We start from the raw sequence: 24,680 nt of genomic DNA on the forward strand, positions 1-24,680 counted from the left end.
TGGATTGATTCTGCTTTATTGGTGACTCTGCGATGCTTCCCCCAAGCTGCACCACATGCTTGCTAAAGCACAACATCTGCAGAACAAAACGTTACAGGGTTTCAGCAGGAGGTTACAGGATGCGCCCCAGCTGGGGATGACAGTGTGGCTGCCCCCGAACTTTTGCAGTTACAGAACAGCGCGGAAAGCAGGACTTGTGTGTGACAGCCCCAGTAGCATGCCGAGCACAGAGCATCGTAAACGTTCAATACAAAAGTCACCTGGAAATATCCCTACACGTAGCCACATCAGTCCTAAGAGTGTGATTTCTTAACAATAACCACCACCACCCCTCGATTCACAGTTAATATCTGAAATTCCCAGAGCTTCGGCTGGTAAGAGAAGCTGCAACTGTTGTTACCCTAATCACCTCCTCCTAAACATGAACCCAAACCAAGAATCCTGCGATTATTATTATTATTAAAAAAGCAAAAATGGCTTCTTAATACAAAGAATAATAATAGGAAAGAAAATGTACCACGAGGCTACTTCAAAACGATAAAGGATAAAAGAGGCGGATCCTGGAAAAAGATTTAAAATGTTTGGATCTCTCTACCTAGGCAGATGTTTGTTACTACAAACACTGGCCTTTAGGGAAGGAAGTTCTCATAACCTACTTTTCGCTGCCCGCAACCCAGAGACACCCTGATATTTGTGAAGTGAAGCTCCCTCAGATACACAGAACACAAGCCATGTGGTTTCTAAATGCAGCCTTGGTCCCAGAAAACCTGCCACGAGGCCTCTAGCAGAAAAGACCCACAGGGTGAATGGGGCGTTATGCTCTGCCCTGGAATGGCTGATTTAGCGAGGCAAAAGCCTTCTCTCGCACATCACATCTGCACCATAATCTCCCATAATCTGGGCAGCAGTCTCTCCGCGCTCAGAAGCCCAGCGAGCAAACGGAAACAAGACCTTTGGGCTTCAAAGTTTGCCGTTGGAACCTCATTCGGGGGAAGAGCACCCCGACATCCCGCTCTCTTCAAACCCTCAAGAAGGCCGGCGCATCCTGGGGCCGAAAAAGGGCAGAACGGAAAGCCCCGGGCAAGACAGGATATTTTTAACAAGCACAAAGTTCCAGCTTCAGGCTACAAGTCCCGAGCACTCAGGGATGTCGTCCGCTGTGCTGGGTCCGGGCAGGAGCGCTGCATCATAGGATACGTAGTCCAGGAAGCACGCCACACCAGTGATTAAATAAGGAGCCATAGGTCAAAGAGTCGTTGGGACGCTGGGCCAGGAGGCTGGGTGAGGGGCGCAGCCCTCGAACCCACGGCCGAGACGGATCTGCTCCCGTCTCCTCACCCCGCCCCAGCAGGGGAGGGCGCTAGCGGATGCCGCAGTCCCCTTCCCCGCCCCGCAGCTTCTCCAGCTCGATGGAGCGCACCAGCTCTTGCACAAACTTCATCTCGGACGCCAGCTGCTTGGCCAGGGCCTCGTAGCGGTTCTCCAGCTTCCGGTAGCGCCGTTTCAGCCCGTTGGCGGCCAGCGAGGCGCTCCGGGCCTCCTCCTGCGCCTGGCGCTTGAGGGCCTCCGTCTTCTGCATCTCCTGGCGGATCTGCCGCAGGTCCTGGCCCACGGCTTCGTTCTCCTCCTTGTACCACAGCTCCTTCTCCTCGTAGATGGAGCGCAGGGCCTCGATGTCTTCGCGGAAGGACTTCTTGCTCCGCTGAAGCTCGCGGAGGCCCTCCTCGGCCGCCGCCACCTCCTCCATGACCTTGGAGAAGCGCTCAAAGTTGACGTAGGTGTTGTTGGGCGGCATACTGGAGTGGGACTTGATGGTGTATTCCTTCAGGCGGGTCGTCTTGAGGCGGCGTCGCTCGGGCTTCTTGCCGTTGTCCTCGTTGCGGACGTTCCGGCGCTTGATCACCTGCAAAGGGTCAGCAGGGAGACGCTCAGAAAAGAGGCTCAGGCAGTTGCTTCTCTTCCCCCCCCCCCGCCATCCCCATTCCAGGGGGTCAGTCTAGAGCAGGGGTCCCCAAACTAAGGCCCGCGGGCGGATAAGGCCCAAGGGACTCGTTTATCCGGCCCGCGGCGGCCGCCGCCTGCTCTTACCAGCGCTGCACAGCTGCCCACTTCTGGGTTGGAGGAGCACCGGAAATACCGTATTTTTCGCTCTATAAGACGCACATTTCCCCCCTCCAAAAATGAAGGGGAAATGTGTGTACGTCTTATGGAGCGAATGCAGGCTCCTTGGCCTCAGCGATAGCAACGCGAAGCCTCCGAAGTGCAGCGGGAGTGCTCCTGCTGCGCTCCGGAGGCTTCGGGTTGCCTTCACTGAAGCCTGGAGAGCGAGAGGGGTCGGTGCGCACCGACCCCTCTCGCTCTCCAGGCTTCAAAGATAGCCGCCTGAAGCCTCCGGAGCACAGCGGGAGCTCCTGCCGCGCTCCGGAGGCTTTGGGTTCCTTTCGCTGAAGGGTAGGTGCCCCTTCAGCTAAGGTGCAGCGCCCCTTTAGCTAAGCAGGAGGAGAAATGGAAGGGGGTCCACTTCTCCTGCCGCTTCGCTGAAGGGGTGCTGAGCAGAGAGGGGGAGAATTTTTTTCCCCTTGTTCTCCCCCTCTAAAACAAGGTGCATCCTATGGTCGGGTGCGTCCTATAGAGCGAAAAATACGGTAGCTTGTGCGCATGCACAAGCGTTATTTGCGCATGCGCGTTAGTTCCTGTGCACCTCCGGGTCAGAGCAGGCCCGTGCACATGCGCACAAGCTATTTCCAGTGCTCCTCCGACCGGGAAGTGTGCCAGAAATAGTGCGTGCGCGCACATATGGGCATGCGCTCCTCCGGCATGGAGACACTGGCCCAAGGCGCAGTAAGTTTGCTGACCCCTGGCCTAGGGAACCCACAAAGTCTCTCCCCACTCAGCAACATACCCATCCTTTTCATCTGAGACCAAAAGTTTCTTTCTTTTAAATCTTTACACATCTGTTTACTTGGGGTTTGGGCTGGGGGTTCATCAGTATGCGGACGATACCCAGCACTACCTCTCTTTTAAATCAGAACCAGTGAAGGCAGTGAAGGTCCTGTGTGAGTGCCTGGAGGCTGTTGGAGGATGGATGGTGGCTAATGGATTGAGGTTGAATCCTGATGAGACAGAAGGACTGTTTTGGGGGGACAGGGGGTGGGCAGGTGTGGAGGATTCCCTGGTCCTGAATGGGGTAGCTGTGCCCCTGAAGGACCAGTTGCGCAGCCTGGGAATCATTTTGGACTCACAGCTGTCCATGGAGGCACAGGTCAATTCTGTGTCCAGGGCAGATATATACCAGCTCCACCTGGTACGCAGGATGAGACCCTCCCTGCCCGTGGACTGTCTGGCCAGAGTGGTGCATGCCCTGGTTATCTCCTGCTTGGACTACTGCCATGCGCTCTATGTGGTGCTACCTTTGAAGGTGACCAAGAAACTACAGCTAATCCAGAATGCGGCAGCTAGACTGGGGACTGGGAGTGGCCCCTGAAACCACATAACACCAGTCCTGAAAGACCTACATTGGCTCCAAGGACATTTCCAAGCACGAAATGTTGCTGCTGACCTTTAAAGCCCTAAACGGCCTTGGCCCAGTATACCTGCAGGAACGTCTCCACCCACATTGTTCTGCCCCAACACTAAGGTCCAGCTCCGAGGGCCTTCTGGCAGTTCCCTCCCTGCGAGAAGTGAGGTTACAGGGAACCAGGCAGAGGGCCTTCTCAGTGGTGGCACCTGCCCTGTGGAACGCCCTCCCATCAGATGTCAAGGAAACAAACAACTATCTGACTTTTAGAGGACATCTGAAGGCAGTCCTTTTTAGGAAAGTTTTTAATGTTTGATGTTTTCTCCTGTTTTTAATATTCTGTTGGCATCTGCCTAGAGTGGCTGGGGATGGGCCAGATGGGCGAGGTATAAATAATAAATTCTTATTCTTGTTCTTAATACAATCCTTTTTTTCTGAGACCAAAAGCTTCTTTCTTTTAAATTTGTACACGTCTGTCTACCTATCAAATCTATGCTTCCAGGTGTCATAAGAAAGCTGCAGAGATAGCGCAGGATAGTGCGCACCCCGGAAACGATCTCTTTCAGCTTCTGCCTTCTGGAAGAAGGTACAGGGTTATAAAGACTAGGACTAGCCGCCTGAGAAAGTCTCTATCCAAATGTGATTTGGGTTTTAACACACTGTAAGGTAGTCTCTAGGGGACGCGGGTGGCGCTTTGGATTAAACCACAGAGCCGAAGACTTGCCAATCAGAAAGTCGGCGGTTCGAATCCCTGCAACAGGGTGAGCTCCCATTGCTCGGTCCCTGCTCCTGCCCACCTAGCAGTTCAAAAGCACGTCAAAGTGCAAGTAGATAAATAGGTACTGCTCCAGCGGGAAGGGAAACGGCGTTTCCGTGTGCTGCTCTGGTTCGCCAGAATGACCATGCTGGCCATATGACCCGGAAGCTGTACGCCGGCTCCCTCGGCCAATAAAGCGAGATGAGCACCGCAACCCCAGAGTCGGCCACGACTGGACCTAATGGTCAGGGGTCCCTTTACCTTTTTAAGGTAGTCTCTATGGGAGTATATTGTATTCAATTGTGGGGTATCAGAGTTTTTAGGGGGCTATCCAGGATGGGATAGCAGGCTTGTTGGCTTTTGAATGTCTGATGTAGATTTTTCCAATTTCGTTGTTCTGTATGGGACAACGACAATAAAGATTATCGTATCGTAACCTAACAAAAGGGGAAGGGAGGGGAAGCACCGCGGACCTCTCCAGTCACCTTGCAGCCCCCACTTCAAAACAAAAGACCAAGTGAGTGAGGAGGATTCTAGAATCTATTTTGAACCTGCAGGTCACAGTAAGGGTGCGCTTGTCAAGATGAATGTGTCTGCCACCATCGCCAACCCATGTGCTCCAGCCCCTTTCACCATCCTTCCCCAGCAGCGCCACCTAGCAGTGAAGGCCGCTTACTGGGCAATTCTGTTTTCCAAGATAGCAGGCAGCTGAATTCCTGTCTCCTGAACTTGCCGGCTCCCATCTTCTCCCCAAACTGCCCTCCTCAACATCCCCTTCTTCCTCCGCTTAGTGGCTTAGATCGTAAGTCTTTGCTACCGATCTTACAAATCTGGAAGCCCACCTGGTTCAAGAGCGGGTGAGAAAAATAGCTTAGGAACCGCAAGCCAACATTCTGAAACGTCTCGGTTTTTACCTTAATCCACGGGTGCTCCAGGCTTTGGTCGATCGTCATCCGCTTCCTGAAACAGAACGAGGAGCAGAGTCAGTTAATAATAATAATAATAATAATAATAATGATAATGATAATGATTTTATTTATACTCCGCCCTCCCCAGCCAGAGGCGGGCTCAGGGCGGCTAACAACAGTAAAATTACAGTAAAAACATAAGGGGGAGGGGATACCACTTTAAAATACAGGTTAAAATGCAATTTAAAATGCAGTTCTGAATTCACTCCACAAATATCTCAACAAAAAAACGTCATTCTTTGACTTCCATCGCTTCCATCGAGTGAATTTGGAGGGAATTCTTCCAATTTTCCTTCTTTTTGCAATTTTTCTTCGTATTTTTTCCTTTCCTTTTTTTATATGTGTGCGCTTATCTGAAAAAATATGTATGTCTGTATTTGTATGTATTTTGCTTGTATTTTGTAATAATTGTGTTCAATAAAATTTAATATTTATATTAAAAAAATCAAATAAAATGCAGTTCTGTTGGGGAAATCATTAGCGCTGTGGAGTTGGGCCTGAGGGTCACCCGGAGCTTGCAACTAAGCACTTCTGTTATTCTAACCCCCTTGCAATGCAGGAATCATAGCGGAAGAAACCCTGGCAGATGGCCACGTAACTTCTGCTTAAAAGGAGAGCCCAACACCTTCTACAGAAGTCCCTTTCACTCTCGGACAGCTCTTGCCATAAGAAAAGTTCTTCCTGATGTTTAGTCAGAATCTCATCCTTTCCACGGAGGCGCAGGTTACAGCAACAGCCAAGGCGACATTTTTCCACCTTCGCCGCATCAAGCAGTTGGTCCCTTACCTTTCCCGCCCCGACCTGGCCACAGTGATCCATGCGACGGTCAGCTCCGGGCTTGACTACTGTAATTCGCTCTACGCGGGGCTGCCCTTGAAGCTGTCCCAGAAACTCCAGCGGGTGCAGAATGCTGCAGCGAGGCTCCTCACGGGGTCTCTGCCATGGGAGCATATTCACCCAGTGCTTTTCAAACTGCATTGGCTCCCGGTGGAGTATAGGGTCAGATTTAAGGCGCTGGTTTTGACCTTTAAAGCCCTTCACAGCCTAGGACCCTCGTACCTACGGGACTGCCTCTCCCGGTATGTCCCACAGAGAGCTTCAAGGTCCCTAGAGGTCCCAGTCCCTAAGGAAGTTAGATTAGCTTCAACCAGAGCCAGGGCCTTTTCAACACTGGCCCCGGCTGGTGGAACGCTCTGTCTCATGAGACCAGGGCCCTGCGGGATCTGATTTCTTTCCACAGGGCCTGTAAGACAGAGTTGTTCCGCCTGGCCTTTGGCTTAGAATCAATTTGATTCCCTCCCCCTCTTTCTTTTTTCCTTTCTCCTCCTGTGTTGAGGCTGCATTTTAACATTTTAATGTTGTATTTTAATCTTGTTTTTAAAGTTGTATTTCAATCAGCTTGTTTTTATTACTGGTTGTTAGCCGCCCTGAGCCCGGTCTTGGCTGGGGAGGGCGGGGTATAAAGAAATTTTATTATATTATTTTTATCTTTCGTCACTTGAATCCGTTGATTTGGGTCCTACCAAGCTTGGAGGCCAGCTTGCTCCACCTTCTCTGTGACCGCCCCCCAGATATGGGTCATGATTAAGCGTTTCCCTCTTGAATGGACAACACACCAGGGACACAACGTGCCAGGATTCTGTCCAATACAAGTCCTGTGGAAACTCACCTTGCTCATTTCCTCTTCGTTTTTGAATGGAGCGTGTTGTCCATTCAAGAGGGTGATGCTTAATAATTTTATAAGAAAATACTGCTCCCTTTCCCTTATGGGGTATTCCAGAGCCCATATACAGTGGTACCTCAGGTTACATACGCTTCAGGTTACATGCGCTTCAGGTTACAGACTCCGCTAACCCAGAAATAGTACCTCGGGTTAAGAACTTTGCTTCAGGATGAGAACAGAAATCATGTGGCAGCAGCAGGAGGCCCCATTAGCTAAAGTGGTGCTTCAGGTTAAGAACAGTTTCAGGTTAAGAACACACCTCTGGAACGAATTAAGTACTTAACCCGAGGTACCACTGTAGAGTCCTTAAGTGGGTTCCCCATCGGCAGGAGAAAATGACAGAGGCCAACCAGAGTATATCGAGAAGCAAAGCGGCTAGTAAGCCTGATCTTTATTCAAGGAACTATTGCAACAGGGTCCCCACCCACCACATGCAGGAGGGAGGCTGAACTCCGAACAATGGTGCGCAAGCCCCTATATAGACTTTTGAAATTGGCCACCCTATAGCCCAAGAACACCCCCCGAAACATCATACATACATCACAGAAGGAGGTCTACAGCAGAAATCCCTCCTGCCAGGATACCTGATAATGGTCACTGATTGCATTGCCTGGGCAGCCAGGCCATTCTTTTGTGATGGTTAATTAGTTCCTGAGTCCGGGTCACAGGCTCAACTGATTCATACACAAATATACCCTTAAGACAGGATTTATAAGCAAAAGACCATGGGGAGGCTTTTCCCATTTTCCTCCCTTACTGCAGAGGAATATTTCAGGTCACTGGGAGAGTCAAAATGGCTTCAGGATTGCTCTCCTGTACTATTTCAGACACATGGTTTATATGTGTGCATTTATGAATATTTATTCTATATTGTATGGTTACCAGACGCCCCCGTTTCCCGGAGACAGTCCCCGGATATACAAATCTGTCCCCGGACAAAATCCGTCCCCGGATTTCACTTAATGTCCCCGGATAAGTGTTGTAGACTTATTAGTAGAGAATGAATGTTGCGTGATTGGTTCGACGGCACAAGACACATCATACGGGGACTTCCGGCGAGGCAAAATGGCCGGCGCCACGGCAGCGGGCAGCTCCTGAAGCCAGCCAGAGCCAGGCTGGCTCCGGGCTGCTGAGACTGCTGCTGGGGAACTGGGGACACCCGGCGCATCAACTGGGGCACCACTGACACACCCACACCCACGACCCAAATCGAGCCAGGAGCGAGAGTGCCTTGCCACCCAGCCGACCGCCCAGTGGCGCTCTGGGGCCAGGAAGACCCCAGAGCCGACGCAGGGAGAAGGAGGAGAGAGAAAGAGGAAGGAGAAAAAAGAGGGGGCCCCCAAACTTGCCGCGCTGCTGCCCCACTGCCAATGAGGAGAGGTAGGAGAGCAACAGGAGGGCAAGGACATGTGGCCGAGCCCAGGCCCGACCCCAACCATGGCTCCAAGAGACCAAGAGACCAAGCCAGGGCCCAGAGGAAGGCCGCGCGACAGAGGAGAACATAGAAGAGAAGATCATAGAATCGTAGAGTTGGAAGAGACCACAAGGGCCATCGAGTCCAACCCCCTGCCAAGCAGGAAACACCATCAGAGCACTCCTGACATATGGTTGTCAAGCCTCTGCTTAAAGACCTCCAAAGAAGGAGACTCCACCACACTCCTTGGCAGCAAATTCCACTGTCAAACAGCTCTTACTGTCAGGAAGTTCTTCCTAATGTTTAGGTGGAATCTTCTTTCTTGTAGTTTGGATCCATTGCTCCGTGTCCGCTTCTCTGGAGCAGCAGAAAACAACCTTTCTCCCTCCTCTATGTGACATCCTTTTATATATTTGAACATGGCTATCATATCACCCCTTAACCTCCTCTTCTCCAGGCTAAACATGCCCAGCTCCCTTAGCCGTTCCTCATAAGGCCTTTGACCATTTTGGTTGCCCTCCTCTGGACACGTTCCAGTTTGTCAGTGTCCTTCTTGAACTGTGGTGCCCAGAACTGGACACAGTACTCCAGGTGAGGTCTGACCAGAGCAGAATACAGTGGCACTATTACTTCCCTTGATCTAGATGCTATACTCCTATTGATGCAGCCCAGAATTGCATTGGCTTTTTTAGCTGCCGCGTCACACTGTTGGCTCATGTCAAGTTTGTGGTCAACCAAGACTCCTAGATCCTTTTCACATGTACTGCTCTCAAGCCAGGTGTCACCCATCTTGTATTTGTGCCTCTCATTTTTTTTGCCCAAGTGCAATACTTTACATTTCTCCCTGTTAAAATCCATCTTGTTTGTTTTGGCCCAGTTCTCTAATCTGTCAAGGTCGTTTTGAAGTGTGATCCTGTCCTCTGGGGTGTTAGCCACCCCTCCCAGTTTGGTGTCATCTGCAAATTTGATCAGGATGCCCTTGAGTCCATCATCCAAGTTGTTGATAAAGATGTTGAATAAGACCGGGCCCAAGACAGAACCCTGTGGCACCCCACTAGTCACTCTTCTCCAGGATGAAGAGGAACCATTGATGAGCACCCTTTGATATTACTTCTTTTTTAAAAAAAAAACAACACTTTTTAAAAATAACTTTTTTTCTTTTTTCAAAAAAAAAAGGTGTCCCCAGATTCTTTGAAAAAAAATCTGGTAAACTTACTATACTGGAGATCTTAAAATTCTTATAACAGATGCTTCTAGCGGGTCACACAAGAAGCGACTTCCTTTGCAATGATTCATAGAATCTTAGATTTGCTGTGTCGGAAGAGGGTCATCAATGCGAACTCACGATTCTGTGACATTATAGAGCATGGATGGGAACCTCCTGTCCCTGAGACAACTTTGACCTGCCAAGTTGTCCAGTTTGGCCCATGAAGCCATTTCCCCAAAACCGCATTCACTTCTCAATCCGCTGCAAGGGCTGCGCTGGAGAAGCAGACCGCTGCAGGGAGCAGGATTGGGTCCCTCTGCTGATGCGTTTAAAAGTCAGTCCCGCTTTCTCAGCACGTTCCCACTGGCAAAGCAACCCCCCACCGACATATCAGCTTTGACCGCCCACCTGTCAATCACCTGACATCATGACATCAGGTGACTGGCAGGCGGTGGCTCTGCGCACCTGTCAAAGTTGACCAGCCGGGTAGAGGAAGAGGCAAACGCGAGGCTGCGAAAGTCCACTATCCCTGTTCTATGCTTTTAGAAGCTGCATGAGGCGGCAACACATGAGCAAGTACAAGCTAAACAGGTTTTGCGCACAGGTGTCTCACGCCGCCTAATTTATTCAATTTTCTCCGAGGCTTCGGGAGAGGCAAGGAGGGACGTCGGAGGCCTTGAACAAATGTAGGTCAACAGGAAAATATATATTTGCCTTGGGAAAACACCCTTTTCTCTCATTGTTGTCATTTAGGAACATCTGGCCTGGCAAAGAGATCTGTGCAGCCTGGCAAAGAGATCTACATTGGCTCCCAGTACGTTTCCGAGCACAATTCAAAGTGTTGGTGCTGACCTTTAAAGCCCTAAACAGCCTCGGTCCTGTATATCTGAAGGAGCATCTCCACCTCCATCGTTCTGCCCAGACACTGAGGTCCAGCTCTGAGGGCCTTCTGGCGGTTCCCTCGCTGCGAGAAGCCAAGTTACAGGGAACCAGGCAGAGGGCCTTCTCGGTGGTGGCACCCGCCCTGTGGAACGCCCTCCCACCAGATGTCAAAGAGAAAAATAACTACCAAACTTTTAGAAGACATCTAAAGGCAGCCCTGTTTAGGGAAGCTTTTAATGTTTAATAGGTTCTTGTATTTTAGTGTTTTGTTGGAAGCCGCCCAGCGTGGCTGGGGGGACCCAGAAAGATGGGCGGGGTATAAATAATAAATTATTGTTATTATTATTATTATGCCAAAGCTTGCGCCGATCGCATTAGTGTCGTGCTGAGAGAGACCGAGATATGAATCACGAGGTTCCGCGTTCAAATCTCACCGCTGCCATGAACTTTGAGGGGGTTGGGGTAGGCTACATGCAGCGATGGCCAAATGTGGCCCTCCAGCTGTTTGGCGACTACAACTCCCATCATCCCTAGCTCAGGTCAGGGATGATGGGAACTGTAGTCCCAAAACAGACACCCATAGCCCATCACCCGCGTTTCGTACTTGGGATCCTTGACGAGCAGCCGCCGAATGAAGTCCTTCGCCAGCTCGCTGGTGTTGCTAAAGTACTCTTCGTCGAAGTCATAGTTGACAGCAGAAATGTTGGTCAAGGTTTCTTGCTTCGTTTCGCCCAGGAACGGAGAGGCGCCGCTTAAGCTGCAAGGGCGAAAGGATAAAAAAGGAAGGAGAAATCCCTTTATTGAGGCGTTTTGTAACAACTAACCAAACAATTTAAACCAGGCATGTCCAAAGCCTGTTTCAGGGGCCTAATCCAGTCCATTTAATCCAATCCCCATGCCAGTATATGTCCTGGGGTAAAATCCTTTAAAAATCTCAGCAAAACTTCAATCCTAAAAAAAAGCACCAACTCAACAACTTTGGGGTAAAATTGTAAAAAGAGCTCAACAACTTTGGTCGGCCCTCACGCGTGTTCACTTCCTCAAATCTGGCCCTCTCTGGAAAAAGCTTGGGCACCCCTGATGTAAACCATCAATAAAAATCCACTTTTTTTTGGCAATTTTTTAAGAGCAGGAATCCAAGTCGGCGAAGAACATACCATACTCTGGAATCGAAGGCTAGCTAAAGTCTGGGAGGGTTAAGTACATAAGGAGGTAGAATTGTAGAGTTGCAAGGGGTTCCCCAAAGATCCTCTAGACCAACCCCCTGCCAGGCAGGGATCACAGATAAAGCATCCCTGACAGGGGGCCAGCCAACGTCTCTTTAAAAAGCTCCGATGGAAAAACATCACCCACAAGAAGGTTTCAAACACAAGAGCACTCTCCCATCCTATCCCGAAGGCTCTTGTTATGTCTCTATGATCTTTACGGTATCCGCTGCTCTCGGCCCCCAAGGCTTGCTTGACCCCAAAGCAAGCTGCTGTGCCCTTCGACCACCAGAAGGGCAGCTATGGCTTCCTGGCTGGGCTAAGATCTCCACCCCCCGCGAACCCCAGTTACTGAAGCCAACAGCATGCGCTAAGTGCCGGACCTAAAAGGTAAAGGGACCCCTGACCATTAGGTCCAGTCGTGGACGACTCTGGGGTTGTGGCGCTCATCTCGCTTTACTGGCCAAGGGAGCCGGCGTACAGCTTCCGGGTCATGCGGCCAGCAGGACTAAGCCGCTTCTGGGGAACCAGAGCAGCGCACGGAAACGCCGTTTACCTTCCCACTGGAACGGGGCCTATTTATCTACTTGCACTTTGACGTGCTTTCAAACTGCTAGCTTGGCAGGAGCAGGGACTGAGCAACGGGAGCTCACCCCATCACGGGGATTTGAACCGCCGACCTTCTGATCGGCAAGTCCTAGGCTCTGTGGTTTAACCCACAGCGCCACCCGCGTCCCAAGCGCCAGACCTAGGGGGGGAGAAAAACCCCAAACAGTAAGCTAAGCCCCCTCTTCCCCAAAGGCGCTGCACTACTCAACATGCAACCCTTCTGGAGAAGCACAGAATTGTCAAATTGGAAGGGACAGCGGGAGTCATCAATAATAATAATAATAATAATAATAATAATAATAATAATAATAATTTATTAATTGTACCCCACCCATCTGGCTGGGTCTCCCCAGCCACTCTGGGCGGCTTCCAACAAAGATTAAAAATACGTTAAAATGTCACACATTAAAAACTTCCCTGAACGGGGCTGCCTTCAGATGTCTTCTAAAAGTCAGGTAGTTGTTTATTTCCTTGATATCCGATGGGAGGGTGCCACCACCAAAAAGGCCCTCTGCCTGGTTCCCTGTAGCTTTGCTTCTCGCAGGGAGGGAACCGCCAGAAGGCCCTCGGGCTGGACCTCAGTGTCCGGGCAGAACAATGGGGGTGGAGACGCTCCTTCAGGTTCCCTGGGCCAAGGCTGTTAGGGCTTTAATGGGCCCCCTGCAATGAAAGAATCTTTCGCCCCACGTGGGACTCGAACCCAAAACCCTGAGGTTAAGAGCCCCATGCTCTACCGGTGGAGCTATGCTTGTTCTCCGAGCATAGGGCTCGACTTTGCGCAACGTGTTTTGTTTTGAAATACTCACAGGATATAGGTGATGACGCCGATGCTCCTGGAACGAAGGAAGGGAAAGGAAAAGGAGAAGATCAATGTACTAGCATCGAAATGTCCCAAAAGACACAGAAACATGGGGTGGGCGATCTGCAATCCCCCCCCAAAAAATGCTGCTGGACTCAGCCCTAGACAATGTTAGGGATGACGGGCGTTGCAGCCCGACAATGCCTGGTGCTTCCTAATTGACTCAACAGCCGCGCTGACACACGGCTGAGGACAAGGAGTCAGAAATTAGCAACAAAGACAGAATCTGGCAGCAGAAAAGGTCGGCACCTGAGAGCATCTTTGGGTCCCAGCAGGGAGAAGCAAGAGAAGTGAGATTGGGGCAAAGGGGAAGTTTTTTATTTGAGTTTCTAATGAAATGCGGCTGCATTTTAATGTTGTATTTTAATCTTGTTTTGAAGTTGTATTTTAATCAGTTGTTTTTATACCTGGTGTTGGCCGCCCTCAGCCCGGTCTTGGCTGTGGAGGGCAGAGTATAAATAAAATTTATCATCATCATCATCATCATCATTATTATTATTATTATTATTATTATTATTACTACTACTACAGTGGTACCTCGGGTTAAGTACTTAATTCGTTCTGGGGGTCCATTCTTAACCCGAAACTGTTCTTAACCTGAAGCACCACTTTAGCTAATGGGGCCTCCCGCTGCCGCCACACCGCCAGAGCACAATTTCTGTTTTCATCCTGAAGCAAAGTTCCGAACCTGAGGTACTATTTATGGGTTAGCGGAGTCTGTAACCTGAAGCATATGTAACCCGAGGTACCACTGTATTATTATTATTACCCCGCCCATCTGGCCGGGTTTCCCCAGCCACTCTGGGCGGCTCCCAACAGAATATTAAAAACACGACCAAACATTAAAAACGTCCCTAAACAAGGCTGCCTTCAGGTGTCTTCTAAAAGTCAGATAGTTATTTCCTTGACATCTGATGGGAGGGCGTTCCACAGGGCAGGCGCCACCACCGAGAAGGCCCTCTGCCTGGTTCCCTGTAACTTGGCTTCTCACAGCGAGGGAACCGCCAGAAGGCCCTCGGAGCTGGACCTCAGTGTCCGGGCAGAACGATGGGGGTGGAGACGCTCCTTCAGGTTTCCTGGGCCGAGGTTGTTTAGGGCTTTAAAGGTCAGCACCAACACAAACAAACAAACAAACAAACAAACAAACAAACAAATAAGCCATGACAGATTAGAGAAGAGGAGAGCTAGGAAAGGAACTTGGGCTGCCTCGGCAAAGGACCACGAGGAGGGGAAAGAGGACGATTTCAGAAGGTTTAGGGTCGTCTAGCGAGGGAGAGGGGTTAAAAAGCAGGAAGGAGAAGAATTGGGTAAGGGACAGTGTAGATAAAGCAAAAACAGAGCTTTTGTCTCCTGTGATGAAAGGGGGAGAAAACACACTGTGTTCCCCACCAGAGGGGCTCCAAAAGCTAGAGAGGCAGGAATCGGGCTCTGCTTTCCTGAACATCTCTTCCCAGGCCCAAGGTGATACAGACCTTGGGAAGCGGTTCATAAACAAATAAAAATCCATGGAAACTGTGGAGTTGGAAAGCCACCCCCAGAGGTTCATTTAATCTGCAGGTGAAAAGTTCCTGACAGATGGCCACCCAGCCTCCGTTGAAAAACCTCCAGCGAAGGAGATTCCCACAGAAAGGTAAAGGTAAAAGGTCCCCTGACGATTAGGTCCAGTCATGGCCGACTCTGGGGTTGCAGCAGGCGCTCATCTCGCTTTATTGGCCAAGGGAGCCGGCGTACACCTTCCAGGTCATGTGGCCAGCATGACTAAGCCGCTTCTGGCGAACCAGAGCAGTGCACGGAAACGCCGTTGACCTTCCCGCCGGAGCGGTACCTATTTATCTACTTGCACTTTGACATGCTTTCGAACTGCTAGGTTGGCAGGAGCAGGGACCGAGCAACGGGAGCTCACCCCGTCGCGGGGATTCAAACCACCGACCTTCTGATCGGCAAGCCCTAGGTTCTGTGGTTTAACCCACAGCGCCACCCGCGTCCCGTCACAGCGAAGTTACTGTGCATAAAATAATAATAATAATAAAATAATAATAATAATAATAAAGCATTAAATTCCACAGGAAATCTAAGCCAAGCTTATTTTACTCACCACATATCAGCCTCCAGGCCCAAAGGTTCGTAGTTGACTATTTCTGGAGCTTTGGAGAGAGGGATGAGAAAAAAATAAGCATTTCTGGGACAGAGAACCACAACCAACCAGGATCTGTGCATCTGCCTCTCAAATACTTTGTGGGTCCGGATATGTGGAGATAGGTTAAGGTAAAGGACTCCAGGATGGTTAAGTCCTGTCCAAGGCGACTATGGGTTTGTGGCACTCATCTCGCTTTCAGGCCGAGGGAGCCGGCGTTTGTCCACAGACAGCTTTCCAGGTCATGTGGCCAGATGGCCTAAACCGCTTCTGGCGCAACGGGACACCGTGACGGAAACCAGAGTGCACGGAAAGGCCGTTGACCTTCCCACCAGAGTGGTACCTATTTATCTACTTGCGCTGGCGTGCTTTCGAACTGCTAGGTTGGCAGGAGCTGGGACCGAGCAACGGGAGCAAGCCCAAGAGGCTCAGTGGTTTAGACCATCCTCTCCAGGCTGAGGGTTTCTCCTGCTCACTCGCCGCTCACCCATCAGCCACCCCATTCCGTCGCACTCCCCCAACATCCTGGGCTAACACACATACCTACAAACTCGGGAGTGCCAAAGATGTTTTTGAATTCGTTCCCTGCTTCAATCTTGTGGGCAATGCCAAAGTCGATCAGCTTGATGCGAGGACTTGGGACGTTCTTATCAAGGAGCATGATGTTTTCAGGCTGGGAGGGGGAAAGGTTGAGAGAACACATGAGCACCGTGTCTCTGCCACCAGAGAATCAGGGTAATGCTGTTTTTATTATTCACAAGCTGCTCATCCGACCGAGTTTGCCCCCTGCCACTCTGGGCGGCTTCCAACAGAATATTAAAAAACGAAACATCAAATAATAATAATAATAATTTATTATTTGTACCCCGCCCATCTGGCTGGGTTTCCCCAGCCACTCTGGGCGGCTTCCAACAAAGACCAAAAATACACTAAAATGTCACACATTAAAAACTTCCCTGAACAGGGCTGCCTTCAGATGTCTTCTGAATGTCAGGTAGTTGTTTATCTCCTTGACATCTGGAGGGAGGGCGTTCCACAGGGCGGGCGCCACTACCGAGAAGGCCCTCTGCCTGGTTCCCTGTAACTTTGCTTCTCGCAGTTAGGGAACCGCCAGAAGGCCCTCGGTGCTGGACCTCAGTGTCCGGGCAGAATGATGGGGGTGGAGACGCTCCTTCAGGTATACGGGGCCGAGGCGGTTTAGGGTTTTAAAGGTCAGCACCAAGGCTTTGAATTGTGCTCGGAAACGTACTGGGAGCCAATGTAGGTCTTTCAAGACTGGTGTTATGTGGTCCCAGCGGCCACTCCCAGTCCCCAGTCTAGCTGCCGCATTCTGGATTAGTTGTAGTTTCCGGGTCACGTTCAAAGGAGCCCCACATATAGCGCATTGCAGTAGTCCAAGCGGGAGATAACTAGAACATGCACCACTCTGGCGAGACAGTCTGCGTGAAGGTAGGGTCTCAGCCTATGTACCAGATGGAGCTGGTACGAAATGTTAAGAACAACCTATTATTATTATTATTATTATTATTATTATTATTATTATTATTATTATTAGATGTCTTCTAAAGGTTGTACAGTGGTACCTCGAGTTAAGTACTTCATTCGTTCCGGATGTCCGTTCTTAACCTGAAACTGTTCTTAACCTGAAGTACCACTTTAGCTAATGGTGCCTCCCACTGCTGCCGCCACGCAATTTCTGTTCTCATCCTGAAGCAAAGTTCTTAACCTGAGGTACTATTTCTGGGTTAACAGAGTCTGTAACCTGAAGCGTATGTAACCCGAGGTACCACTGTATGGTTACTTGACATCTGATAGGAGGGTGCCACCACTGAGAAGGCTCTCTGCCTGGTTCCCTGCAACCTCACTTCTCTCAGTGGAGGAACTGCCAGAAGGCCCTCGGAGCTGGACCTCAGTAACGCTCCTTCAGGTATTCAGAGCCAAGGCTGTTTCCGGCCTTAAAGATCATCACCAAAACTTTGAATTGCGCTCGGAAACGTACTGGGAGTCAACATAAATTCTTCAGGACCGGTGTTATATGCTCCTGGTGGCCGCTCCCAGTCACCAGCCTGCGGCCTAGGACCCACATACCTATGGAACCGCCTCTCCTGGCATGCCCCGCGGAGGACCTTAAGGTCCACAAATGACAACATTTTGGAGGCTGCAAGGTGGTTAGATTGGTCTCAACTAGGGCCAGGGCCTTTTCAGTACTGGCCCCGACTTGGTGGAACGCTCTGTCACAAGAGACTAGGGCCCTGCGGGACTTGACATCTTTCCGCAGGGCCTGCAAGACAGAGCTGTTCCGCCTGGCCTTTGGTTTGGACTCGGTCTGACCCTTATGTTTCCCTCCCCTTATGGTTTTGATCTATGGGCTATTAAAATGAGGCTGCGTTTTAAACTGCATTTTAACCTGTATTTTAAGTTGGTTCCCCCCCCCTTTTCCTCCCCCCCTCTCCCCCCTATAATGTTTTTACTGTGATTTTATTGGTGTTAGTCGCCCTGAGCCCAGCTCTGGCCAGGGAGGGCGGGGTATAAATAAAATTTATTATTATTATATTGTGTGAGCAGGATCTCACCTTGAGGTCAAAGTGGGCGATGCGTTTGGAGTGGAGGTAGTGAACGCCGTCCAAAATCTGCTTGAGGAACTGCGTGGCCTCCTCCTCCGTCAGCGACTCCTTTTCGGCCAGGAAATCGAAAAGCTCTCCGCCGGAGACCAGCTCCAGGATCAACACCACGTCCGTCTTGTTCTCGAAGATGTCGTGCAGCGTGATGATGTTGGGGTGCTGGATCTCGCGCAGGATGTCGACCTCCCGCTCAATCTCCTCGCGGCTCACCCCGCGGCGGCTGGAGGACAGGCGGCGCTTCTTGATGAACTTGGCAGCGTATTCCAGGCCGCTCTTCTTCTCACGGCACTTGCGCACAATCGCAAACTGGCCGCTGAGAGGGAGAGAGAGGGACAGAAAACGTTCACTTGCAGTCATACCTCGGGTTACAGATGCTTCAGGTTGCGCTTTTTCGGGTTGCGGACGCCGAAACCCAGAAGTACGGGTTACGTCCGGGTTTCGGTGGTCGCGCATGCGCAGAAGCGCCAAATCGCACTTCCCATATGCGCAGAAGCGCCAAATAGCAACCCACGCAGGTTGCGAAAGCTGTGGGTTGCGAACGTGCATCCCGCACGGATCACGTTTGCAACCCGAGCGTCCACTGTATTTTATTTTTATTTTAAATTTTGCTTATGCCATTCATGTTTATACATTTCACTAATTTTACAGTCCTTTTGACATTTCAAATCTTGACTTCCTTCCCCTTTTTCTGAGACTCCTATTTCCGACACCGCACATCATTCCTCTGTGTAAAGTAAAGATAAAGGGACCCCTGACCATTAGGTCCAGTCGTGAACGACTCTGGGGTTGCGGCGCTCATCTCACTTTATTGGCCAAGGGAGCCGCGTACAGCTTCCGGGTCATGTGGCCAGCAGGACTAAGCCGCTTCTGGTGAACCAGAGCAGTGCACGGAAACACCGTTTACCTTCCCGCTGGAGTGGTACCTATTTATCTACTTGCACTTTGACATGCTTTCGAACTGCTAGGTTGGCAGGAGCAGGGACCGAGCAACGGGAGCTCACCCCGTCATTGCGGGGATTTGAACCGCCGACCTTCTGATCGGCAAGTCCTAGGCTCTGTGGTTTAACCCACAGCACCACCCACATCCTAAACGTTTCCTACTCTGAACCGGGGAGCTTCACTCCCAAACAAATCCAGCTTCACTGGGCAATATATTGGTCATAATATAGACACAGAAGCGTGGCAACAATTGTGGAATACGGATATAAAATTTACATCATGTTACAGTTTAAGAGAAAATTACATGAAAATGATATATCATTGGGATCTAACACCAAGTCAACTGGCAAAAATGTATAAATCTAAATCAAACAAATGTTGGAAATGTCAAGGAAAAAGGTTCTTTTTAATCATATGTGGTGGTCTTGTAGTAAGGTTAAAGCTTACTGGGAAATGATATACAGCGAATTGAAAAGGATGTTCAAAATAACCTTTGTAAAAAAAACAACAGAAACTTTTCTTTTGGGAATTGTAGGGACAGAACTACCTAAATTGTATGGTAATTTATTTATGTATGCTACTACAGCAGCAAGAATGCTACTTGCCCAAAAGTGGAAAGAAGAAGAAGCCCCAACAAAGGAATAATGGATACAAAATCTTATGGAATATGCAGAAATGGTGAAACTTACTGGAAGAATGAGAAAGCAAGATAAGATAACAAACTTTTAATAAAAGAATGGAAATGGTTTATTGAATATTTACAGATAAATTGCAAACAGATAAAAACATTGTCAGGATTTTTATAACAACCTGCAGCTTCAGAAGAGTATATATTTAAAGTAGATAATTAAATGAATTTGGATATGCAGAAGATAATAAGAAATAAATTTAAGGAACCGCACAAAGAGGGGGAAGGAAGTCAAACTTCGAAATGTGAGATTGATTGTAAAACTAACGAAATGTATAAACTTGAAAAGTATAAATAAAAACTGAAGCAGGAACTTTGGGCTTTCCAGCTGCTGCTGAATTGCATCTGTTCCAGGTAGCGTGGCCAATGGCAAGGCATGATGGGAGTTGTAGTTCAGCAACACCTGGGGCAGGTGTGGAGGATTCCCTGGTCCTGAATGGGGTAACTGTGCCCCCGAAGGACCAGGTGCGCAGCCTGGGAGTCATTCTGGACTCACAGCTGTTCATGGAGGCACAGGTCAAATCTGTGTCCAGGGCAGCTGTCTACCAGCTCCATCTGGTACGCAGGCTGAGATCCTCCCTGCCCGCAGACTGTCTCGCCAGAGTGGTGCATGCTCTGGTTATCTCCTGCTTGGACTACTGCAATGCGCTCTATGTGGGGCTACCTTTGAAGGTGACATGGAAACTGCAATTAATCCAGAATGCGGCAGCTAGACTGGTGACTGGGAGCGGCCGCCGAGACCATATAACACCGGTCTTGAAAGACCTGCATTGGCTCCCAGTACATTTCCAAGCACAATTCAAAGTGTTGGTGCTGACCTTTAAAGCCCTAAATGGCCTCGGTCCCGTATACCTGAAGGAGCGTCTCCACCCCCATCGTTCTGCCCGGACGCTGAGGTCCAGCGCCGAGGGCCTTCTGGCGGTTCCCTCGCTGTGAGAAGCCAAGTTACAGGGAACCAGGCAGAGGGCCTTCTCGGTAGTGGCGCCCTCCCTGTGGAACGCCCTCCCACCAGATGTCAAAGAGAACAACTACCAGACTTTTAGAAGACATCTGAAGGCAGCCCTGTTTAGGGAAGCTTTTAATGTTTGATGTATTACAGTATTTTAATATTTTTTTGGAAGCCGACCAGAGCGGCTGGGAAAGCCCAGCCAGACGGGCGGGGTATAAATAATAAATTGTTATTATTATTATTATTATTATTATTATTATTATTATTATTATTCCACAAAACGGTTCTATGAAGCCAGGCAGGTGGACCAGTAACATGAAACTGAAGGAGATATTTTGCAGAAAGGGGATATTTGTGGATTTCCCCGTGCTCCAAAGCGGACCCAGTTAGCACAAGGCACATTCCCGACGCTCCCATCTGCCCCAGTAAAGAAGCACTTCCTAGTTTTTGTGAGCGTGGAAAAGCTCGGAGAAATCTACACTAGTTGCTAAAAGAGGAGAAAATGTCCGTCACACGCATATTGTTTCACAAATTCTGGAGTCTTTCCCTAGAAGGAAAGGCCTACGAAAGAAGAAAAACCTCTTTGCGCTCTGTTTTAATAAAGCCGCAGGCACGGGACATGGAAATGCAGCTATTTACATTTTTCAAAGGTGAGATCACACAGCAAGCTAGCTTTCCATATACGGTTGCCGTTGCAAAAAGAAAAGGACAAGGAAGCAGAACAAAAGCGACTCGACCTGTTTTTATTTCTGCTGGCCATCAGCAAAAATTCATCCAGACGGAGAGCAATGAGGCTGGCGGGGCGGGGGGCGGGGAGAACAAACAGATTTTGCACACAAGGTTTTCTTAAAAAACAAAAACAAAAAATAAGTGGACTGGCTTTGGTTTCTCAGTTCACCACTGTGTCCAAAAAGGGGGAATTTGATCGCTAATTGGAATCTTAAATAGGGCTGCCATATTCTCAAAAGTGAAAATCTGGACAAAGTTGCAGAGGGTTTTTTTGGGGGGGGGCGACGAAATTGTTGAGCCTTTTTGGGGGGAACATATCCCAAATAAAATTTAAGATTTGGGGGGGGGATTTTTTAAAAAAAATTTCTTGTCAATAGAAATTTACAGCCAGAAAAATAGTATTATCATTTTGTGAGATTCTCGTGACTTCCCCTAACATGGGTCCTTATTACAATAATTAAGACTACATATCAATACGTTCTCCACAATTTTGATTTGTTCAAATGGTCCATAATCTTCGTTACTTTACAAGTGATTCTTATAGTCCAGCTAAAGTTTTGATTTGTTTGCAATGGTCTCCTATTTAAATTATAAAATTTTCCCGATCCTTTTAAAAGTCCTTGTCTTCTTAGTTTTTTTTTTTTTACAGTTATATAAAAAAAGACTGATTTGGTAATACTTAGAGATAAAAATTGGTAATACTATCAGAAATACGTAGACCGATAACTATGAAGTGATTGCGAGGTTTAGTAAGTTAACTGTTTATATTTGGGCAACTTTTCTGCTGTGCTCTATCGGAAGGAGAAAAATAATCATAACAATTTAAACAATTTATTTTAACTAAAACAATAACGTTATAGCATATGTTTGTTAACTGATGTGGTTAAACAATTTAAAAAAATAACTTAGACTGAGTTTTAGCACACATGAAAAACAAATCTTTATTTCCTGATGGACTATAATGTAACTTAAATAGAAAACCACCTTTAGATAGATTTTTCCTCCGAAACCATTTTATTTTTAAAATCCAATTTATTTTTTTAAAGAAAATCGATTTAAATAAAAGAAATCCCATTTAAATTTTAAAAAATCCAATTTAAATAAAAAAAACCATTTTTTTAAAAAAAAATCATTGGTTTTTATATTCACCCTGGCGGGATTTACGTCCACAAAAACAAGCATACAATGAGGCTGCCCTACGAGTACCAAAGAGGTGACGGTGTTGCAAAGGTCTGGGGCCGAATCCTGTGTATATCGTCAGATCAGGGTGAGGCCGCAATATTGGGCAAGGATCTCGCATCACCCCCTGAAACCACAGTTGCGACACCCGTGGATTCTGAGTTCGGGATATGGGCGAGATCCTTGCAACACCCTCCCTTCCTTTTCCCAGGCTTGGGGGGGACGGGAACTGCCTCAAATTTGCTGGCCAGACTGGAGTTACTCAAGACAGGAAACGTCCCTGAAATAGTTTGTGCGGCTGACGCACAAGTCAAGAATGCAGAAACGCCGCAAGCGATGCTGCGGGGCGATCTGAAATTCTAGTGTGAAGTCAGAACCGGCTTGTGTGAGGCAAGCACACAGGATGCACAAATAGCCAAAATATCAAACCAGGGTCTGAAGTTTTAAGCCGTAGCGTGGCAACATCCTCCTAGGCTGCCAGTCGCTTGGGTGCTGAAGGTTTCCTCTGTTCTCCACAATTTTTATTATCTTTTATGTTTTGCCTTTTAGAATATTCATTTAAAGACCCTTAAGATATCAACGGGACGCGGGTGGCGCTGTGGGTTAAACCACAGAGCCTAGGGCTTGCCGATCGGAAGGTCAGCGGCTCGAATCCCAGCGACGGGGTGAGCTCCCGTTGCTCGGTCCTTGCTCCTGCCAACCTAGCAGTTCGAAAGCACGTCAAAGTGCAAGTAGATAAATAGGTACCACTCTGGCGGGAAGGTAAACGGTGTTTCCATGCGCTGCTCTGGTTCACCAGAAGTGGCTTAGTCCTGCTGGCCACATGACCCGGAAGCTGTACGGCGGCTCCCTCAGCCAATAAAGCGAGATGAGCGCCACAACCCCAGAGTCGGCCACGACTGGACCTAATGGTCAGGGGTCCCTTTACCTTTACCTTTAAGATATCAATGAATGTCCCTTCTTTTCTTTCCATGGTTCACTTTGCATAACATAAATCCCTGCATATTTTACAAAAGCTAAGCCATTCCATGTTCCATTATTGCGTCCATCAAAACTGATTTACACTTTTGAATTTATGTTAGCGGTGCCAACGTTTTCAAATATACACAATTCCCCCCCATATATTCAAACGTTTTCCAATCTTCTCTAAACGTACATTCTTCTCGTTTTCTTATTCTATATAAGGGGTCAGCAAACTTTTTCAGCCAGGGGCCGGTCCACTGGCCCTCAGACCTTGTGGGGGGCCAGACTATATTAAAGAAATGAACGAATTTCTGTGCCCCACAAATAACCCAGTGTTGCATTTTGAATAAAAGTACATATTCTACTCATGTCAAAACATGCTGATTCCTGGACTGTCCAAGGGCCAGATTGAGAAGGCGATTGGGCCGCATCCGGCCCCCGGGCCTTAGTTTGCCTATCCATGTTCTATATATTAAGTCTGCAAGCTGTGCATATTCCATCAGCTTAAGTTGCCATTCTTCTTTGGTTGTGACCTCGCTCATTTTCCATTTTGGGGCTAACGAAACACGGGCCGCTGTAGTAGCATACATAAATAACCTTTTTTGACACCTGGGAATTTCCTTCTGAATTATCCCCAACGAAAAGGACTCTGGTGTTGTTGCTTTTTTGAAAAAGTACTTTTAAACTTTTTTTTCCCAATTCATTACGAATTATTTCCCAATACTCTTTTACAAGCCAGTCCATTCTGTTACGGCGTCCCTGAGCTCTTTGCAAAAAGGCCCTTTGAACTAACCTGAACCAACAAAAGCTGCAGGCTGTTTATCTGAGATTTCCAAGGGAGAAGTTGGAATTGTCCATGGAAGTTTCGCGATATCATCACGAATTGATCAGAAATAACTTTAAAATAACTTGCACCAGCGCGCACACAAACAATCACACCTTGCTTCCTATAAATTCACCATTGGGGAACACACATAATCTTGGAGATTTCTTACCTTTTATTGATGGCAGTTGTCAACACTGAGGTCCAGCTCCGAGGGCCTTCTGGCGGTTCCCTCGCTGCGAGAAACCAAGTTACAGGGAACCAGGCAGAGGGCCTTCTCGGTGGTGGCGCCCGCCCTGTAGAACACCCTCCCACCAGATGTCAAATAGAAAAATAACTACCAAACTTTTAGAAGACATCTGAAGGTAGCCCTGTTTAGGGAAGCTTTTAATGTTTAATAGGTTATTGTATTTTAGTGTTTTGCTGGAAACCCAGCCAGATGGGTGGGGTATAAATAATAAATTATTATTATATTATTATTATTATTAACTAGGCTGCTCCTCCCTCGTTCCGC

The 24,680-nt window shown here is 48.5% G+C and overlaps 1 protein-coding gene across 2 annotated transcripts in view; it reads right to left on the minus strand.

Annotated features, from left to right (window-relative positions):
* Positions 1–24,680, minus strand: part of DAPK3 (death associated protein kinase 3) — a 27,661-nt gene continuing 2,981 nt past the window's right edge. For both annotated transcript variants that reach the window (XM_053372926.1, XM_053372927.1), the window contains exons 3-9: positions 17,849–18,209; positions 15,819–15,948; positions 15,237–15,285; positions 13,089–13,115; positions 11,073–11,225; positions 5,189–5,234; positions 1–1,903 (exon numbers count right to left, since the gene is read on the minus strand). In XM_053372926.1, the coding sequence (XP_053228901.1) occupies positions 1,361–1,903; positions 5,189–5,234; positions 11,073–11,225; positions 13,089–13,115; positions 15,237–15,285; positions 15,819–15,948; positions 17,849–18,209 (1,309 nt within the window). In that variant the 3' untranslated portion in view covers positions 1–1,360. The remainder of the gene's footprint in view (positions 1,904–5,188; positions 5,235–11,072; positions 11,226–13,088; positions 13,116–15,236; positions 15,286–15,818; positions 15,949–17,848; positions 18,210–24,680) is intronic.

Source organism: Podarcis raffonei, chromosome 18, assembly GCF_027172205.1.
Source record: "Podarcis raffonei isolate rPodRaf1 chromosome 18, rPodRaf1.pri, whole genome shotgun sequence".
Lineage (NCBI taxonomy): Eukaryota > Metazoa > Chordata > Lepidosauria > Squamata > Lacertidae > Podarcis > Podarcis raffonei.